Genomic DNA, 18,806 nt, shown 5'->3' with positions numbered 1-18,806 from the left:
AGTGAGGTGAATTCGGTGCTGGTTGGGAGAGTTTGAGCATGGAAAAGGAAAATGCGATGTGTGGTAGTAGAGCGCGCTCTCTTAGGTGCTGAGTGTTCGCAGTATCGCAGGCTCGCTGCTCGCAGTGTTGGAACAATTTGTTTTATACCGTGGTAGGGTTCGGTACGGGCTCACCGTCAACCCACAGTTCAGTTTCAAAGCAACAGTAAACACGAACGGACGGAAAATAGGATTTTAGTTTTGAGCTGCAGTCCTCTCTTCTAGACTCTGTGTTTTTGGTAGAACATTTCCCATCACAGTTGTTAAGTCCTATGGAAGGGAAACATAACTTATGAAGTAGAAAGCATGCAAAACAAAATAAACTAGTATCTCTGAAAACCTGTAAAAATATTGAATGGTCGAGGAAGTGGCAAGGACATTTTTGTGTAAATTTGTGAAAATGTGCGACTTGGTGAAGTGTTTCCATTCGTATTCAATACCAGTCTGGTATTCAATCAACACTTAGTCGTTCGACAAAAATTAATCTAGATTCGGTCGTACTTTCTGGAAGTGACTACAAGTTTTGCAAGAAAACGATATTTTTTGTCAATTTGACCACATTAGTGCTAGTGGAAAAACTAATTGGATTTTTTTTTCCAAAATCGCGGATTGAAAAAAAAAACTTATATCCTCGTAGAGTGCATAAATTGGAAAACCTCGAACGTGAAACGCAACAAAAACAGCAACAGTTGGAAAATCAATTGAAAAAAAAAACAGTAATATCCTCGAGTCTCGTTAGAGCAAATCAAGCTAGCAAAGCAAAATACACAGCGCCTAAGAAGCTACTCCGCATAGCGAGTGCAAACCGATACGCACAATTTTCTTGTATTTTGGTAGAGACTATGGTGATTAAATACTTCGTGTGAAGTTTGTTGGAAGCAAGTTGAAAATTTACACAGTGTCGGTTCAGCGGGAGTTCCGAACTTTGGAACAACTTTACTGTTGAGTTTAGACAAGTTGGGAAGAAAAATTGTTAAAGGTGTTTTTTCGAAGTTCCTAGTGAGCTTTCTGATGAAGATGAAGTTCGTATGGCAATACATCTGAAGAGCTAAGTGAAATGCAACGACCTTAAAGTTTACAAATGAGATAAGGGATGACTTGGAGAGCAGCTATTGATAGAAAATGAGTCAAAGCGAATTAAGAAAAATTTAATCAATTTTGTGCTGAATAAACATCTTAGAAGCTTAAGGCATCAAAAAGCAACGTTTTGTTATCCACCAGAATAAGGAGCAACCAAGAAGAAAAAAACACAAAAATCCACCCGCATAAACGGGCGAAGATTGAATATTCGTGAAAAACGCCGGCCAACGAGAGCTATAATCTAATGTCATTGGACTTGTAAATCAAATTATTTACGTTTGTATTCAAGCGAATCTGATCCTGAGCGGCGGTTGAATGTTTTTTAAACACAACAGGGCAGAGTAGCGAAAAGTGCAACGCAAGGCAAGTGCGAAGTGTATCTTCGGGAGAAAAGTGCAGCTGCAGGCACAGCTCGCGAGCTCAAACGAATGGTGTGTTGATAAGTGTCTAAAAAAAGATTTTCTCGCTCTCGGTCCCCCCGCCATACCAACTCATAAAAAAGTGCAAATGCCGCGTACAGTGAGCGAAAAAAATTCGCCGAAAAATTTGAAAAATTCTCAAAACACGTAAACTTTGCTAACGACAACGTGGGCACCTCCCCCACTTCTATCAGTGAATTGGAGAGAATAAGTGGAGAAAGTGCGAATCAAAGTAATTCAGCTACCGCGTGCAGAGTTCTGCACCCCCCTGCAAAATATGGTCCCCCAGCACAATCACGATCTTCAGCTGGTAGTGTCCCAAAGTGTTGCTGGTGAAATGATGGATACCACCGGTGCGGTGCAGGTGCAAATTGGTAACAATTCCGGAGTCCCGTTGACTTCGTTACTGGTTGACACTTCAAGACTACAACAGCAGCAGCAGCAGCAACAACAACAACAAACGGCACTAGTGAACGGTCAAACAGTGACCATGGTGCAGCAATTAGTCCCACCGGTGCTGTTCGGGTCACAAATGGTGGACAAAAATTCGAGCACACCCTACACCGATGCAACACAGGTGAGTGACCCTTCCGATGATGATGGTTGCGGTTTTGTTATTCGTGTTTTTTTTTTTCGGGATGATTTGAGACTTGTGCGTTCCTGTTCGAAGAGTATGGACGGTTTGTGTACTCAAGTGCTGTTCGGGTGTTGATAAGGCGTATCTATGTGCCTTCATGTATCAGAAGAAAGCTGGCCATGGGCGAGTAAAATGTTGTGCTGGAGACGCAGCTGGCCTGTGACTAATTTTTCAATCGAGGACAATAAAATGGTGACCTAATGAACTGGATTGACAGTTTGGTGGATAATTTGAACTAAAAATTTTAAAACTGCTCGTCGATGGTAAATCAGTTTAAATCTTGTCAATTAATGTGTAATTAACAACAATTTGTGAGCAATTACATTTGACCGATGTTGTTTGGGTACTGCTGGTAAAAAAGTTAGTGCGTAATATCTTGACCTACTTTTGTTACAATATGAAGTTTTGTTAAAATTGCAATAAAATTATTTTTTTTGGCATTTTCAACATAATTTATGCAATTTTGTTTTCTATTTGCAATCAAATTCAGTGGGATTTTGAAAAAAAAAAAACCTAATGACCATCCGTCACAAAAAAAAAACAAAATTTTTTTACGTAAAAAAGGTGCTAATTTTTTAAACTTAAAACATGTTTCTTTCGCACCATTTTTTTTAAAGAATGTGCACGCATTTATGTTATGTACTGATTTATTAAAAAAAATAAGTTTATCATTCGGGTAAACAAAAAAACAGATTTTTTTGAATTTCAGATTTTTTTTATTCCAATAGATAAAATTAGAAATTATATTCCTTGATACTTGATACAGTTGAAATTGACGAAAAATTGATATTTTTCGCCAGTTTGTATTTTTTTGAAAAGTTCGTTTTTTAGTCCGGCATAAACATATAGAAGTTACATTTTGTTGACTCTACCTTGGAGACTCTTCCTTGAAAAACTTTGTTTTTTTTCTCAAGAGTTTTTCCTTGAAAAAAAAAATCGAAATCAAGAACATTTTTCTAGATACAGCTACAATACACTGCAAATATATGTGATATAATGGAATTGATGAGATCTATCTCCCTATAGCACTTATTTGATTTCTCTTATGTGTTTTCTTTTCATGTAACATGTAACATAACAACCCACAGAAAAGTTAGAATTGTCTATTTTTTGTGCAAATTTGCTTTTCTTTTTTTTTATATAAATAAAATTGAATTTCGCCTTGGTATTGGAAAATGTCCTTAATATGTATTAAAAAAAAATGTTACATCCCGATTTTTAGATTAATATTTTATACCATATAAAAATCGCACTACTTATTTCAGTTATGCCGACGTTGACATACCATTTCAGCTATAAAAAGTTTACTTTCATATGAGCTATTTGGATGAAATTAATAAACACAGGGGCCCTCCTTAGCCGTGCGGTAAGACGCGTGGCTATAAAGCAAGACCATGCTGAGGGTGGCTGGGTTCAATTCCCGGTGCCGGTCTAGGCAATTTTTGGATTGGAAATTGTCTCGACTTCCCTGGGCATAAAAGTATCATCGTGTTACCCTCATGATATACGAATGCAAAAATGGTAACTTGGCTTAGAAACCTTGCTGTTAATAACTGTGGAAGTGCTCAATGAACACTAAGCTGCGAGGCGGGGATGTAATGCCAATAAGAAGAAGAAGAATAAACACAGTCTGTTTGAGGCTCACGTAAGTTTATTATACCGATTCTTGGAGATGATCCACGACAAAAAAAAATTTGAGCAGATTGAATGATTTTGATTTACAAAAAGTTTTTTCTACAATACTTATTCGATTTGAAAATTGTTACAAGAAATTTGAAATTTCTTTTTTTTTTTTCTATCATGTTTTTAATCAAATTGGGTACTTTTGGTATAGACCAAAATTCGGCGGAAGTCTGTGAAATTTCGTGATGCTATCGGAATGTGTTTATTAGAATGATAAAAAACAGCCCAAAAAGGAATTGGCAAAAATCAGACCTTTTGGTGTTTCCTAAACCACGAAGAAAAACAGGGGAATTTGGAAATATTATATTTCACAAAATGTCGAGATTTTACGTAATTCCAAACAAAATTGTCAACTTCGATGTCTAGGAACCTTTTTTTGCTAGTTGCAAAACAAAAAAAAAGAATTTCTATTGATTTTTTGAGAACAATATTATTTAAAATATCATCAAAGTTGAGTTACTTCATTTGTCGTTGTTTCACTAAGTGTTCACGAAAAAACTTACATAAGTTTGATATTAACTTTTTATCAATGTAACTTCATTTTCAGAACTACACACATTCTTTTTTATACAAGAGTCATATCACGGTTTCATAAAATAAAATAGGTTAGTCCTATTGTGTTTTTATAACTATTTTATGACTATTTTATCCCAAGATTCAGAATAAAAAAAAATTAATAAGAAAATCTCAAAGCTATATTTTAAAAGCGAAAATTATTCAGCCAAAAAAACTAGCATCTAATCTAAATTGATTCAAAAAGTGTTACAAGAGAAAGGAAGCTTCAAAATTAACACTTGTTGTAACTTTCTAATCTGTTCTCGAGCATCACTCATGGGAAATTCGCTTATCGAATGACATCAACGTCCAGTTTTGATCTCATCATGTTAGTCTAACTTAAGAGTTGTTTATTCAGATCCCTCAAATGGTAATATGCATCACATAATTTCTTAATATTTTTTTACCCAAGAAAATCGTTTATTGATTTTTGAGAAATTTTCTCAATAACAATGCAAAAACCTAGCTTGAATTAAGGCAGAGACCTACTTCAATGGCGGATGTTACAATTACAAAGTTTCTATGATAATTTATTTTTTCTCTTCTATTTCAAATTTTCAGTATTCAAAAACATTTTTCCTGGATACGATTCTAGTTTATTCAACACAAGAGATTGAAATCATATTGCAGACAGAATATTTTTCATGTGGCACACAATGATAATAATTATGCCACTCCGATGTTTCCGATTTTAGGACGCACGAATTTGGCGCGGATTGCGTTTTGGTACTTGAGTCATAACTCATAGTGTTGTTCAAAATACAACGGCGTGGGCGCGGATAATTTGCTATAATGTTCATAAAATATCAAGAGAAAAAAGAATGATTTGTAAAAAAGAGGTTTCCTTCAATTTTTGTAAGACTTTTTAATTTTTTGTCACGAGACGAGCCAGCCTTGTGCTGAAAGTCTCGCTGATAAAGAAATTTAAAAAAAAACATTGTACTTATTCAAAAAATCCCAAAATTTTGTGAATCACTGATATTTTTTGGCTTGGGTTGCCTTGAGTAAGGATGGACTCTCTAGCAACGCATTTGCTTTGCTATTGAAATTTCAACGCTTTATTTCGTTTTATAAACTTTGATCGATTGGTTGTTTTATGTGTTCTATCACAAAAGTAGGGAAACGTTTGTTGAATACTTCTAACAGAAATCACAGAACGCGTATTCTTAGGAGTGACATCCATTCAGAGAAGACGGCTTACAACACCCCTATTTTCCTTAAATTGTTTAGGAGCTTATTAGAGAAATATTATTCCACAAAATCACAGCGTGATAATTTGCGTTTTCACACAAAAAAAAACCGAAAAAAAAGAATTTTGTAAATTTTTGTATCAACACAACTACAGTTGACGTTTTTTTTTGCATTATTGCAAGGGTATCAGGGTATCTTCGAAATATTGAGAATGTAGCTAAAACTATTTTGAGAGCCTATTCCTACTACAAGCTTTATTAGGATAAAGCTATAATAAGGAGGCTCTTGATGTTAAAGTTGTCGTGTAACATCTCGTAATCTAAACAAACAATAAGCGTCACCTTTTAGAAAACCAAGAATGTTCAAAAGTATGTAGCAAGCATTTTAGACAAACTACATCCTATTTAAATGATTATTAGGACGTACTTCATCATTATAATAGCGAAAGAGTAAAAAAATGGATTACCTGATAACTTTCCCTCAAAACCACAAACGCTCATTAATAATGACATTTATTTGTTTAACGATAATTCAAACTACGAACAAAATTAGCTCAAATCCTATTCTCGATTGCGTATGAAAAGCTTATGGTAGATAGAAGTGGGTTACGACGGAAACTAACTGGAAGACTTGATACTTTAAATTTTCCTGATTACAGCACAAGTTGTCATCTCCTAACTCACAAACCAGTTAAGTAGCTTACTCCGATATATGTGTAATTAGTCCTACAAAGGATTTCAAAATTCCATCAACCGAGCTAGCGATTTTTGGATTTGAAGGTTTTAATTATAACCAAATTGAAGATGAGTTATGAATAGTATTAATCGAATGATTTCAGAACGCAATTTAAAAACGCTCATTTCTATGAACAGTGAAGTTACTTCCCCTCTCCTCTATGGAATATTTCTGTTCCAAAAAAGCGTGACTTGAGACAATTTTCAATCTGTATTTGTCGATGACAATTGTCTTCAATAGCTACGAATGCACATACATTTTTTAATATTCATGTAAAAAAACCTGACAGCAGATTAGAACTGCTATCGACTACGCGGCTTTTCTACACAGATCTCATTTTGAACGTGCTCGAAAGTAAGTTAGTTCTTAATACCTAATATTCTGGCTAAAATTTGTATAGTAAATTTAATATAAAACAATGGGCAGAAACTTAATGAATAATGAAACAGGATTCGCCGTCCCATACAACTTGCGAGTAAACAAGTTAAGACCAAGTGCCCCAATACTAAGGGGCAAGCCAGAGTAAACGCGACGTGTGATGCGACGCGACGCGACAGTGCAATTTGACAGCCTGTTGATAATGATTGTTATTCTTTTACGTGAATCGCGTCGCATCGCATCGCTCGTCGCGTTTACTCTGGCTTGCCCCTAAGCGAATTTTTCAAATGCATTTTACGAATAAAAAATTAGAGTCCGATCAACCCAATTTTCAATGGGAAACAATCGGACAGGATTCCCCGCCGAACACAATTGGTTGCGAGCAAATCGGTTGATGAAAACTGCTTGAAAAGTTGGCCTGACTTTCCACGCCTTTTTTGCTTAAAAATGTATTTTGACCATAGTTCCTGATCCCGTCTGCCCAGTTCTCAATAGAAAGCAATGGGACGGGATTCCATGTCGAACGCTACTTTTGCGAAACAATTGGTAAAGGATAAGTCTAGTCTAGTCTAGTCTAGTCTACACATACACAGCCATCACTTGCAAGAATCCTGGAAAGTGGTAGAATCGACTATTTCTATCATTTTTCTTGTCATTATTTATATTTGAAGCACATACTAGATGTAGTTCAAATATAAATGCGGCCAGGCCTACTGTGCAGCGTTGGTTGTTGAATATTTCTGTGAAAATCAATACTTTACTTACCCGTGTCCCGGCGGCATAGCACTAGCCGAAACCAAAAATATCTGCGAAAAGAAAACAGAAAAAAATATGCTGCCAGAAAACAAAACACGACCGCCCGCGCGCAGAGCCTGCTTCGATCCTCCGAAACAATCGGTAAAGGATAAGTGCCTGAAAAATGGGCTAGACTTTTCCACTCGTTGCTGTCTAAAAAATATATTTTAACCATAACTTCTAAGCCCATAGTCTGATCCAGCCAATTTTCAATAGGAAACAATGGGACTGGATTATGCATCGACTGCAACTTATTGCAAGCGATTAAGGATAAGTGCCTGAAAAGTGGGCTAGACTTTTTGCGCATATACACACACACAGACATCACCTCGATTCGTCGAGCTGAGTCGATCGTTATATAACACTATGGGTCTCCGAGCCTCCTATAAAAAGAAGTTTGTTTTTGGAGCGAACATATAACCTTTACGTATACTTTGTATACGAGAAAGGCAAAACGTCAAACATCATCGAAATCTCACGCAAAATGACTCGTGTGTTGTTGTTTGCAACTAGGTAACTCTTTTTTTGTGCCCAATGCGATAGCATTTGTTAAGACTTCTCAAAAAAAAAAATAATAATGAAGAACTGAAGAAAAATGCTTTCCTCCGTGCATCATTTATGGAGTGTTCAAACATAGACATTGATTTTAGCCGTTCAACATTGGACGTTCTGTTCTATTCGAAAAAGCGGGTGTTAAAGTATTTAAGTATCAGGAAGTCACTTGCATGGGAATCTTAAGGAATAACAAATACTTTTAGTTGTTCTAAATACAGTTTCCCGGGAGAAATCGTTTTCATAATACTATTGGGTGTTAAACATGTGTAGTTTTAAGCTTGAGCTTGTTGGAATTTTTGAGTTAGGTTGGAGAGGCAGAGGTCCGTCTTGGTTAACGAGCTGCCAATGTGATAGATAGGAGAAAGCAACTGATGGAATTTCTAATTGGATGTAGGAAACGAGCTTATAAAGCTCATTCATTTCCAATTCTAGCAGATTATTGTTAGAATACTCAAGTTGAAGGTATAGGAATAGTAATGGAAACGGTATGGAAGTTCATTTCCAGTTCTAGTGATTGCTAGAACATGAGGAATATAGAGAAAGATACAAAGTAGGAAAATGGAACGGACCTGAGATTGAACCCACGACCTCCTGCGTATGAGGCAGAAGCAGTAGCCATATGACTACCAAGCCCGCTTTGTTAAACATGTGTAGTTATGATACACACTAACTTTTTTCAAATGGAAACCAGCAAAATTTTCCAGAATTTTCATGTGCTGTAAAATCAGTCATTGATCCAGCAAAATATATGTTGCTGTTTGTCTAGCAATAATATTTGGCTTGTTTTGACAACTACTTTTTGCTGTTTTACAGCAATTTAAAAAAAAAGTTTAACAGCATTTCTTTTGGAGCTTTTTACATGGTCCACGAGAAGTTGAAAAAAATCATAATATTGAATAAAATATTTCCAAACTACGCGAAAGACAGCAAAATGAGAAAAGTATTCATAAACACTTTTAATGGGAGAAACCAGGAAAAACATTAACTCTCGGTCGATTATTCTGCTGTCAATTTGCTTGCGAATTACGATGACGGTTTCGGACTGCATTAAAGCCATTTTTATTTCAGAACTTGAAAATTTAGGCGAATGAATGACAACATGAAATAGAATTAATTCGACCGTAGAGATTTTGGTTCCTGGCATCGTTTCCGTCCAAATGGCTTCGCAATAGCGGGGGATATTCCATCAAGATGATTCCTGGCTGCTCCGACTGTCGTCCACTACTTCTGCATTTGATTTTATTCCCTCTTAGTGTAGTTCTCTCGTGCTTGATCGTAAATGTGATCGGTCACAGAGTGATATCCCCCAGAGCATACAACGTCAACGAATGTCGTAGCATGGCCAGTAGGGTGGTTCAAAAAATCGTTTTTGCTCCACAGTGCTCATCTGATTCTTTCTCATGTTCTGAGTGTCCTCTAAAAATTTGAGCTCATTTGGATTAAAACTGATTTAGCACAAGCCGTTTCAAGTTTGCATGCAAATTTGTATGGGGAAATTTATTTTATCATTATGCTGTTAATGACGCTTCCGCATTAAGCGCATGTTAAAAGAAAACCTATATAGCTAAAAGGAATACTCAAAAGCTTTCACTCAGTGAAAACCGCATCTTAATTAATCGTTCCAATAATTAGTAATCGAATTTAATCTATACCGTAGTTTTCTGGAGCTAATTGCATAACTCATCAACAGGCAACATTGCTGCTCGTGGCGCGAAAGATAGCACACACAAATTCAGGCTACTATGTTGCACTGCACATTTCAGTGATGCCCTCAAAGAAGTTTAACGATCATGACTAAAGATTCGCAACCTGTCTTAAAATCGATTACTAATTATTGGGACAATTAATCAACCTGCGGTTTTCGTTGGGTGAAAGCTGTTGAGTATCCCTTTTAGCTATGTAGGTTTTCTTTTAACCTGCCCATAATAGGGAAACGTCATTATCAGTAAAATGAAAAAATAAAATTCCCCATACTAATTTGCATGGAAACTTGAAACGGCTTGTGCTAAGTCAGTTTTAATCCAAATAAGCTCATATTTTCAGAGGACACTCAGAACATGATAAAGAATCAGATGAGCACTGTGAACCACCCTAATGGCCAGTGCATTCTAGTTAAACAAACTGCTTTCATCATAATATGACCAGTAGCTTATTTGTGTTTGATTCTTTTCAGGGACTGAAAATACTTGTCGTGGACTGAGTGCTTGTTCAACGCAGTTGCTCTTAGGTTAAGCATTTAAAATGTCCGTACTTTCGTCCGCAATCCTCCGATATCACAGCTTTGTATTCTTTTCTTTTTTTGACAAATTTAAACTTTTCCAGATTGAATATAATTTGGATATTTTGCGGTTACTTTTGTCATTGAGATGAAGTGTAATCAAAAGTCAGTCCAAATGTAAAATGATATTGTAGGTTCCACCTAGTTCGTACATTGTTTGATGTATGACATTTCAAATTGATCATAATAATTTGTACTAAATTTGTTACGAGAAGAAACGTAAAACCTCTACCGCTTCATTTTTATTTTTCACATATGGTATGTGAGAATAAAACTACTAGGGGAACAGACGGCTTTGACAGGTTTTGTTCTTCTCCGGAGACGAGCCAGCCTCGGGCTGAAAGTCTCCTTAATAAAGACACAAAAAAAAAAAAGGTTTTGTTCTATTATTGGCAGGAGGGTTTTTGTCGACCGAATTTTATGAAATTTGGCCACAATATTCTTTGATATGCAAAGAATGTTTGGGCCAAATTTGAGCATAATCAGTCATAAAAAAAACCCCTGTCAATAATAGAACAAAACCTGCCAAAACCGTCATTACCCCTATATAGAATTATATTTCTACGCGATTTTTTTTTGGCTATATTTTTTATAGTGTTTGAAGTCAAATGTTTAAAAAACTGAAAGCTAAAAGACTGAAAGCCGAAAATTTCTGTTTAAAACATCTGAAGTTATTATATGATTTGTCATGCTTCAAAATACGGTTTCGCCAACGGCGCCGGGGCTTCTTGCTACGGTTTGGATTTTTTTCAAACTTTGGATTTTTTGTGTTGGGTGTTTAACTCCAGATTTCATTGGGTTTTAGGTACTAACCTTTTGTCGGAGAAATTTACTGTTTTATTGAAAATTGCCGGGCAATGCAATTTCATATATTCCGAGTCCTCTTTGTCCATGCCTCTAATGCGATATGAATCATTTTGAAGTTTTTTTTTATTATCGTCAAGTTTAAACGGCTCGAACAGTAACCTGTTATTGGGCACATTCATGTTCCAAAATCTTCCTTGAAGGAACTATTTTTGTGTGTGTCTTTATTAAGGAGACTTTCAGCCCTAGGCTGGCCCGTCTCCGGTTGAAGGAACTAGAATTTCACGGGTTACGGAAATATTATGTGTTATGAACCATTTGTCTCAGTAGGAGTGTGTTTCAAATTCGTTTCAAAATTTGAAGTTATCCACATTTTCACCTTTTTTTTTCGAAACACATGTGGATAACGAACAACATGCTTCTGGTTCACAGGAATGAGTGGATAATCCGAGTCTTGCTAACATACTTACTTGAATACTTGATGGGCTACAGCTCTTCGATGAACCTAGCCGAATGGAGTATCCTTCTCCATTGGACTCGATCCTGGGCCAATCGCTTCCAGTCGCTTTGAACGTTGAGCGCCCTCAGGTCCCCTTCAACTGCAGAAAGTCATCGTGTACGCGGCCTTCCACGAAGCCTGCGGCCTCTTCCGGGTTCTCTACTAAATATTATCTTCGCTTGACATTCTTCCGGCATACGAACAACGTGACTTGCTAACATATCGGCTTTATTATTCCCGTCAATTGACCAGGAATCCAATTTAAAGTGATTTGATTACAACAAGACATTTAAAGGGAGTTTGTACATTCCCAGACCGGCTGAGTGCACGTCGTTGACTTTAAGGCATACTCAGCGACTTGAGTCGCGTCGCAGACACAAGGGGGTTGGAATCTCTGCCCCAGTGGAAGCTCCTGTTTGATTGTTCAACCTTGAACCATCAATGTTCAATATAATTGATCCGTTTTCCCAATAACTACGCCCAGTACTGATTACCTGGAACAAACATCCAAATGTATTTTTTTTCAAACATTTTTTAATGCTTTATTGCAATAACGTCTTCCGTTGCTCGTTCTGGGACATAAAACGTGATTTTTCTAATTTGTTTTAGCTCGAAGTGATTACATTTTCCTCTGGTGCTTTCTTGATGATTGCGATTTTTTCTTTAAATGTAATTTTTTTTTTCTAGCTGTATCAAGAATCAAAACAAAAAAGTAATTATAATGCGATCTTGCAGTTTTTTCTCTTTGTTACGCCAAAAATGGATCAGATTGGTCATTACATTCCTAAAATATGAATAATTGTTGCTATACAAGAATCCCTCTCTTTTGATTGAAAAAAAAAAAGTAGTGACGGCATCCAAAATTAATTGGAACAATACCACTGTTATTGCATCAACTACGATTTTTGAGGTTTTTATTTTTAATATTTCTTATGTTCCATAGAGATCGCTAGATTACCTCCAGTCGAGCACATGGTGGATTTCATAAAATTTGTTTCATCGATTCTCAGCGTTGTAACTTCAATTTCAAATTGTTGTCAGTCACTAGTCAATCTTTGTAAAAGTAATACTCTGTTGTCAAGTGCGGTTTACTTTCATGCTTATCACAAGCACAAAATGACTACCCATCACAAGCCAGAGTTGAAGAAACAGGAGCTGAAATACATTGCCCTCAATTGCGTATTCACTCGATTACCTCGACTCAGGCATCCAAATCCGGTCATCTGGTCATGTTCAGTATATGAGCCTGGTGTCCTAACATCTGGATCTCAGACAACGAGCTGCATCATCGTTAACAGAATAACAGCAGTAGAGCGATCCTTGGTAACGCAAACTCGTCTACATCGTGGCCATCGACGACGATTCCATTGACACCGGAAGCATCCAAACGGTTGTGATACACTTTCATTTGATGCTGCAGAGATGTTGATTTAATTGTCCAAATTATTCAACCAATTCCAATGATTCCCGAATAGTGGTACTGATCAAGGTGCTGGAAGAAAGAGTCCATTTCTGGAGAAGTCAGTCTTAAACTGATTGATATGGTAGAGAGTTGTATGGAGGGCACGTTATGCTTTTCGAAACATTAATTCACCACCGTCAAGCGATTTTTATACAAAACAAACCTAAGAAGATTGATTTAGATCACCACATGAAAAACGAAGCGGCACTGACCCATGCAATATGATGCGAGAAATGTAAATTAACAGGAATAAAAAACGATGCTATTTTTGTCTTTTTTCATTTTTATTGTGTTTAGAAGAGGCTATGAAATGCATTTGCAATGCCTGGAGGATCAAACCAAGTTTTTCTTTCGATTCTCAGTGTTGTGAAAATATAACTTTAACATATTTAAGTGTAATCAGATGCACAAATGTTTTGAATGCCGATTTATCTCAAATTGATCTGCCGAGTTCATGTTATGGCGCAAGTTGAATACCTTTTAGATTTTCACTCCGATTAGGAAACTGCTGTTGCTATTTTTTCATAATTTTGCACTTGGTCCTCCCACTATGTTCAATTAAGTAGTGGAATACAGACTCAAATGAGCTGAATACGGATTCAAAAAAATCCAACAATTTAGGTAAAAAATTATTAGAATGAAAGTAGTAATCGAGAAAAGACCAAATTGCAATAACTCCCGAGCGTTTCTCAATTGAATATTTTAGATAATGAGATTAGTTTAAGTTTTTTTGTGGAAATTAAGTAAAATTCTATAGATTGGTAATAAAACTCTCAATAGAAACAAACAAAATAAACAAATAAAACGCTAAAATTACCAGCAAATAAAATGGAATGGGAAAGATAATAATACGTAGTACCTGTAAGAATAAAATAACTTACATGAATTTACCCAAAAACAAACAAAACTGGATCGAATTCGTGATACATTGAAATTTCGTTTACCCTAAAAGTGTCATAGCCAAAGAAAGTGTCATAGGACTAAAGATAGATTAAACAACACCGTATTGACGCATTACATCCTCGCTTGGCAAACATTTGTTGTCTTTCCATTGGCATCTATCTTCTATCAAACGCAAACCCTGTAAATAGCCTGCCAAATATGTGGCCACCGAAATACCCTCAACAATTTATCAGAAGCTTGGATCCCACACGCGTTGTGGACGGTAGCTTCAGACCAACTGCACGCGCATCTCCAACTTTATCCCCCAAGTCAATCAACCCTTCACAAGCCCTGCCACGTCCCGCCACACTCGGCTTTCAAAGGTGTCGATAAACCGTTTACGCCCGAGAGAAAAGTTCCTGTCGCGCTTGGCCCGTGTCACGCATATTTTCGTTTCTGAGCGCCATCAATCTTTTTTGGCAAACGACCACCGATCATCGTCGTCGCCAGCGCTACCGCTGCCGTGCTGCCTTACTTCACCTTACACCTTCTCTTTCAACCGGGCTCTGACAATTCGACTACTGGGCTTTCTGTAACTGACTGCCACGCCACAACTCGGCTCGGATATTGCGAATATTGACACACAATTCGTTTGGTCGTCCGACAGCACCTCCGTTGGCCATTTGTTGTCCCAATCGGACGATGGACGGCACTTCGATGTATGTACCGAGAAAACCGGTCTAATTAACAAAGTTGTACCTTTCGGGGAACACCTCTGCTTCTGCTGCTGTTGCTGCTGCAGGGACCAGAAATGGAACTTCTCCGACGCAGCTGAAGAAGCGAAAAAAAACAAACGTAGAACCAACACGACAGTAGCATATCGTTGGAATAAATCAACGGAAAAAGAAAATATGAAGACTTTGGCAGTGCTTGTGGGGCGCGGTAAAGGGGAGAAACAAGACGCTGGCGGGAACTTTGGGAAACTCCCCCGTCTCGTCCGAGTTACGGTGCCGTGTATGAGGAAGACGACAACGACGGCCAAAAGTCGCGTAACTTCAGTTCCACATTTGGACTGAGTGATATTTTCATTGGAAGATTATTTTGCCGGTTGATTAGCGTGCTTGTGCTTTTGCTCAATCTTTAGAAGAGTTCCCTGTCATAAATTCTTAAAACGTTTGATTAACATCGGATATACATTTCAGAAATTCAAAAAACTTTACAAAACAGAGTGTTAAAAGTTGTGTCCGATGAACTGAGGTTGTTTTCCCACAGTACACTGGTCCTCACTCCTTCCGAGGAAAGAGCAAAGGAGCGAAAGAAGAATGATAAAACATAAATTTAACTTCCTGAACAGTTCACGTACTGATTTCTTTTTCGTGCACTGCCGGGACACGACCATCTTCGTCCGGCACCAGCAGCCAGCCAAGGCACAGTGCTCCATAATTTATATCTTCTAGATTAAACATAAATTTCCATATAATCGGAGAAAATGTATTCCGCTTGGCCTCAAAGTTCGTCAACTCCCTCGCTCCCGATCTCGTTAATCAACTGCCACAACCGTACTATATATCGCTAGTGCCGGTGGTTTGATGAGGTCTTTTTTTTCATCATCATCGGTGCAGTTGCAGAATTTTGTAACGCTCCAATCAGGATGCGGAATACCGATAGCGGTGTCAATACTTTCGATTCGTTTGGGCCCCCAGGTGATGCAGGAAAAGATGGTCAAGTTTTTATTTTCGAATCCTATCAAGTGCATCATTAATACATTTTCGCATTGAACGATTGAACTCAATTGAAACCGCTTGGATTTGGAAGAGGATCCACGTGTTCACCACGAGAAGGTCAATAAAATCGTAGCTCAGTCCAACAAACAAACATAAACACCAATTTAGAGAAAACCGGACGCATATAACTCGAATAACCACCGCAGCTGGGTTAACTAATTTTGCCAGTCTGCCTAATCCGCGAAGCTGAAAAAATCCCACAATTCAGAGGTGCTAATTGTGGCCGGAGTGGAAAATAGAGCCGTTCCAAAATTGGGAGGCTTGTTTCGCATGCGTCGATCTCCACCGACAGCGTCAGCAGAACACGAAGCGATGAGTTTTGAGCAAATTTTCAGCCACCACCGAATGATGGATGCGCGCTGATACCATTCCTAGTTTGTTTTTTGGGAAATTAGTTTTCCGCTCCGTAGCCAACTAGGCCGGGCAAGCGCGGTTTAGCTGAGCGGGTGATAAATAATGCCTTAATTTGAAGCTCGGTGATTAGATGGATCTTAATTGAAGATCGTGCCGTTTTGTGTTTGGCACGTTGATTTGCACAGGCAGGGTGAGTGCGCTTGGATTGCGGAATTTTCGGAAACAAGTGCAAATTTCGGCTATTCAGAGCAACGGGCGCGGGGGGTGGGTATGCGCAGAAGAGCCGTCGCAGTCGTGTGGATTACATTAGTGTTGTCTTCTTTTTGTGGTTGAAAGGTAGTTTGTGAGCAAATTTAGCACTCACAATAGGACTGTTGCACATTCACGAGAAAGTGCTGATTTGAAATTCGCAATTGATGGGCCACTTTTCAGCGCATTGTGACTGTGCATCATAAAACGGCTATAATATATCATTCAGTTCTTTTACGACATGAATGTTTACTAATTTGTTGGCTGGCTATTGTCAACCACTATAAACAAATAAAGAAAACCTGCATCAAATGATTTGATTTAAGTATTCAAAAGAATTCTTAAAAATTATAAATCTACCATGGAAAATTTAGATGCATTTCTCGTACAAATTTAGGAGAATTTCCCACGGAATTTCGCGTCCCACAAACGTAGAGGAAGAAATTCTTGTATGCGAGCATGCCACCACGCAGAATTATGATCTTTTTTTTTATAACTTTATAAACGTGATTTTTTATCTTAATAGTAAGTTCATCACGGCGAATTATGATGCATCATGCATCATTTTAACATTGACTTCTTGCGGGCGTCCCACCAACGCAGAGGAAGATATTCAATGCGGGTGTCCCTCCACGCATAATTATGATCTATCTGTTCCGTAAATATACCATTCTTGTTGCGAGCGTCCCACCAACGCAGAGAAAGGACCTCTTGTATGCGGATGTCTCACCAAGCAATATTGTGACATCTGATCCACAATATCACCATTCTCCTTGCGGGCGTCCCACCAACGCAAAAAAAAACACTCTTGTATGCCGGCGTCGCTCCGAGCAATATTGTGACCATCCGCTTGACTATTCGACCATTCTTCTTGCGCCGTCTCACAATCGAAGAGGAAGAATGTGTTGTGTTAAGGCGTTTCACTACGCATAATTCGGGACCGATTTGCGATTTGGGCGTAACTTTTAGAATTTTTCTCTGAAACTAGCTTCCTTATCCGATAGAGTAAAGCTTAATATGTCGAATATATCCATAGTTTCTTAAAGAAATGCGTGGTTTGGCAGGAATTCACCTTACAATGTTTGTTTAAAAATCAGGTACGCCCAAATTAGATCCACACAGAAATATCTTGTTCGCGGGCATCCTACCACGCAAAACTGTGATTCATCCTATCCAAAATAATGCCATTCGAGGGCATCCCACCAACGCAGAGGAAGAAACTCGTATACGGGTGTCTCACCATGCAATATTGTGGTTTATCGGATCCAAAATTTCACAATTCTTCTCCCGGGCGTCCCATCATTACAAAGGACGACTGACGTCCCACCAACGTAGAAAAAGAATCTCTTGTATGCGGTCGTCTAACTACGCATAATGGTGATCAATTAGATCCACAATTACACCATTCTTCTTAAGGGCGTCCTTCCAACGCAGAGTGATAATCTTTTGTATGCTAACATCCCCCCACGCAGAATAGTGATCCATCTAATTTACAGTTACATCACTCTTCATGCGGTGGTCCCACTGACGTAAAGAATGAATCTCTTATACGTGGGCGGTATTCTGATCTATCCTACCCAAAATTATATCATTCTTCATGCGAACGTCTCACCAATGGAGAGGAATAGTATTTTATATGCGAGTGTCCCACCATGCAGTATGGGGATCCATCCGATCCACAATTACACAATTCCACCCCACCGTTGCAGTAAGAGAATCTCTTGTCTGCGGGCGTCTCACCATGCAGAATTGTGATCCATCAGATCATACAATTACACCATTCTTTCAGCGGGCGGTCCACCTATTTTTGCATTGATTTAACATTTTGTTTGTGTCTTTTTATATTCGCACTTCTATCTGTAATTAAAAAATCTATCTCTCCTGTGCTACCTGTCGTCTTTCATTGAAATTTCAAATATTTTGTCTTGAAAGATGGAAATTTAAGTTAATTCCCTTTGCAATCTTGGAAGACTTTCATGAAGAAATTTTACATGAGAATTTTTTAAATTCAGTTTTTTTCCGGAGAAATGTGGAAGTTTAAAACGTTTTTTTGGATATCAACTTTGGAATAATGAAAGTGTTACATTGTGTTGAGGTTGCCCAGAATTCACGTTGAAAACTGTAGCCTGAAATAAGATGGCAGAAACAATCTTCTGTTAGAAATAATCTTCTATTGCCTTCTATCTATTATATTGAAAACGACCAAGCACAGCCAAATTCAAACCCAATTACGCTGGATTTGATGCGAAATCAAAGTAATGAAGTCCCTTAGCCGAGTTGTTCCAGTGACCTTCTCCCGTTTCAACAATTCGCCCCTGAAAACAGTTCTCAAAACTCCCAATTCCGCTCCAATTTGTCCGCATTCAACGGAAACTTGTCACCATCTCATCCGCCAGGTCCAGCCAGCGCTTTATTCTCTAATTCCTT

The 18,806-nt window shown here is 37.9% G+C and overlaps 1 protein-coding gene across 1 annotated transcript in view; it reads left to right on the top strand.

The window, feature by feature from the left end:
- The first annotated feature begins 220 nt into the window (after window positions 1–220).
- LOC134210921 (uncharacterized) overlaps window positions 221–18,806 on the top strand; it is a 334,560-nt gene continuing 315,974 nt past the window's right edge. Inside the window, exons 1-2 of the mRNA XM_062687358.1 lie at window positions 221–278; window positions 1,409–2,115. Coding sequence (XP_062543342.1) covers window positions 1,816–2,115 — 300 coding nt within the window. The 5' untranslated portion in view covers window positions 221–278; window positions 1,409–1,815. The remainder of the gene's footprint in view (window positions 279–1,408; window positions 2,116–18,806) is intronic.

Source organism: Armigeres subalbatus, chromosome 2, assembly GCF_024139115.2.
Source record: "Armigeres subalbatus isolate Guangzhou_Male chromosome 2, GZ_Asu_2, whole genome shotgun sequence".
Lineage (NCBI taxonomy): Eukaryota > Metazoa > Arthropoda > Insecta > Diptera > Culicidae > Armigeres > Armigeres subalbatus.
Note: the sequence above shows the minus strand (reverse complement) of the source record. Positions and strands in the feature narration are given on the sequence as shown.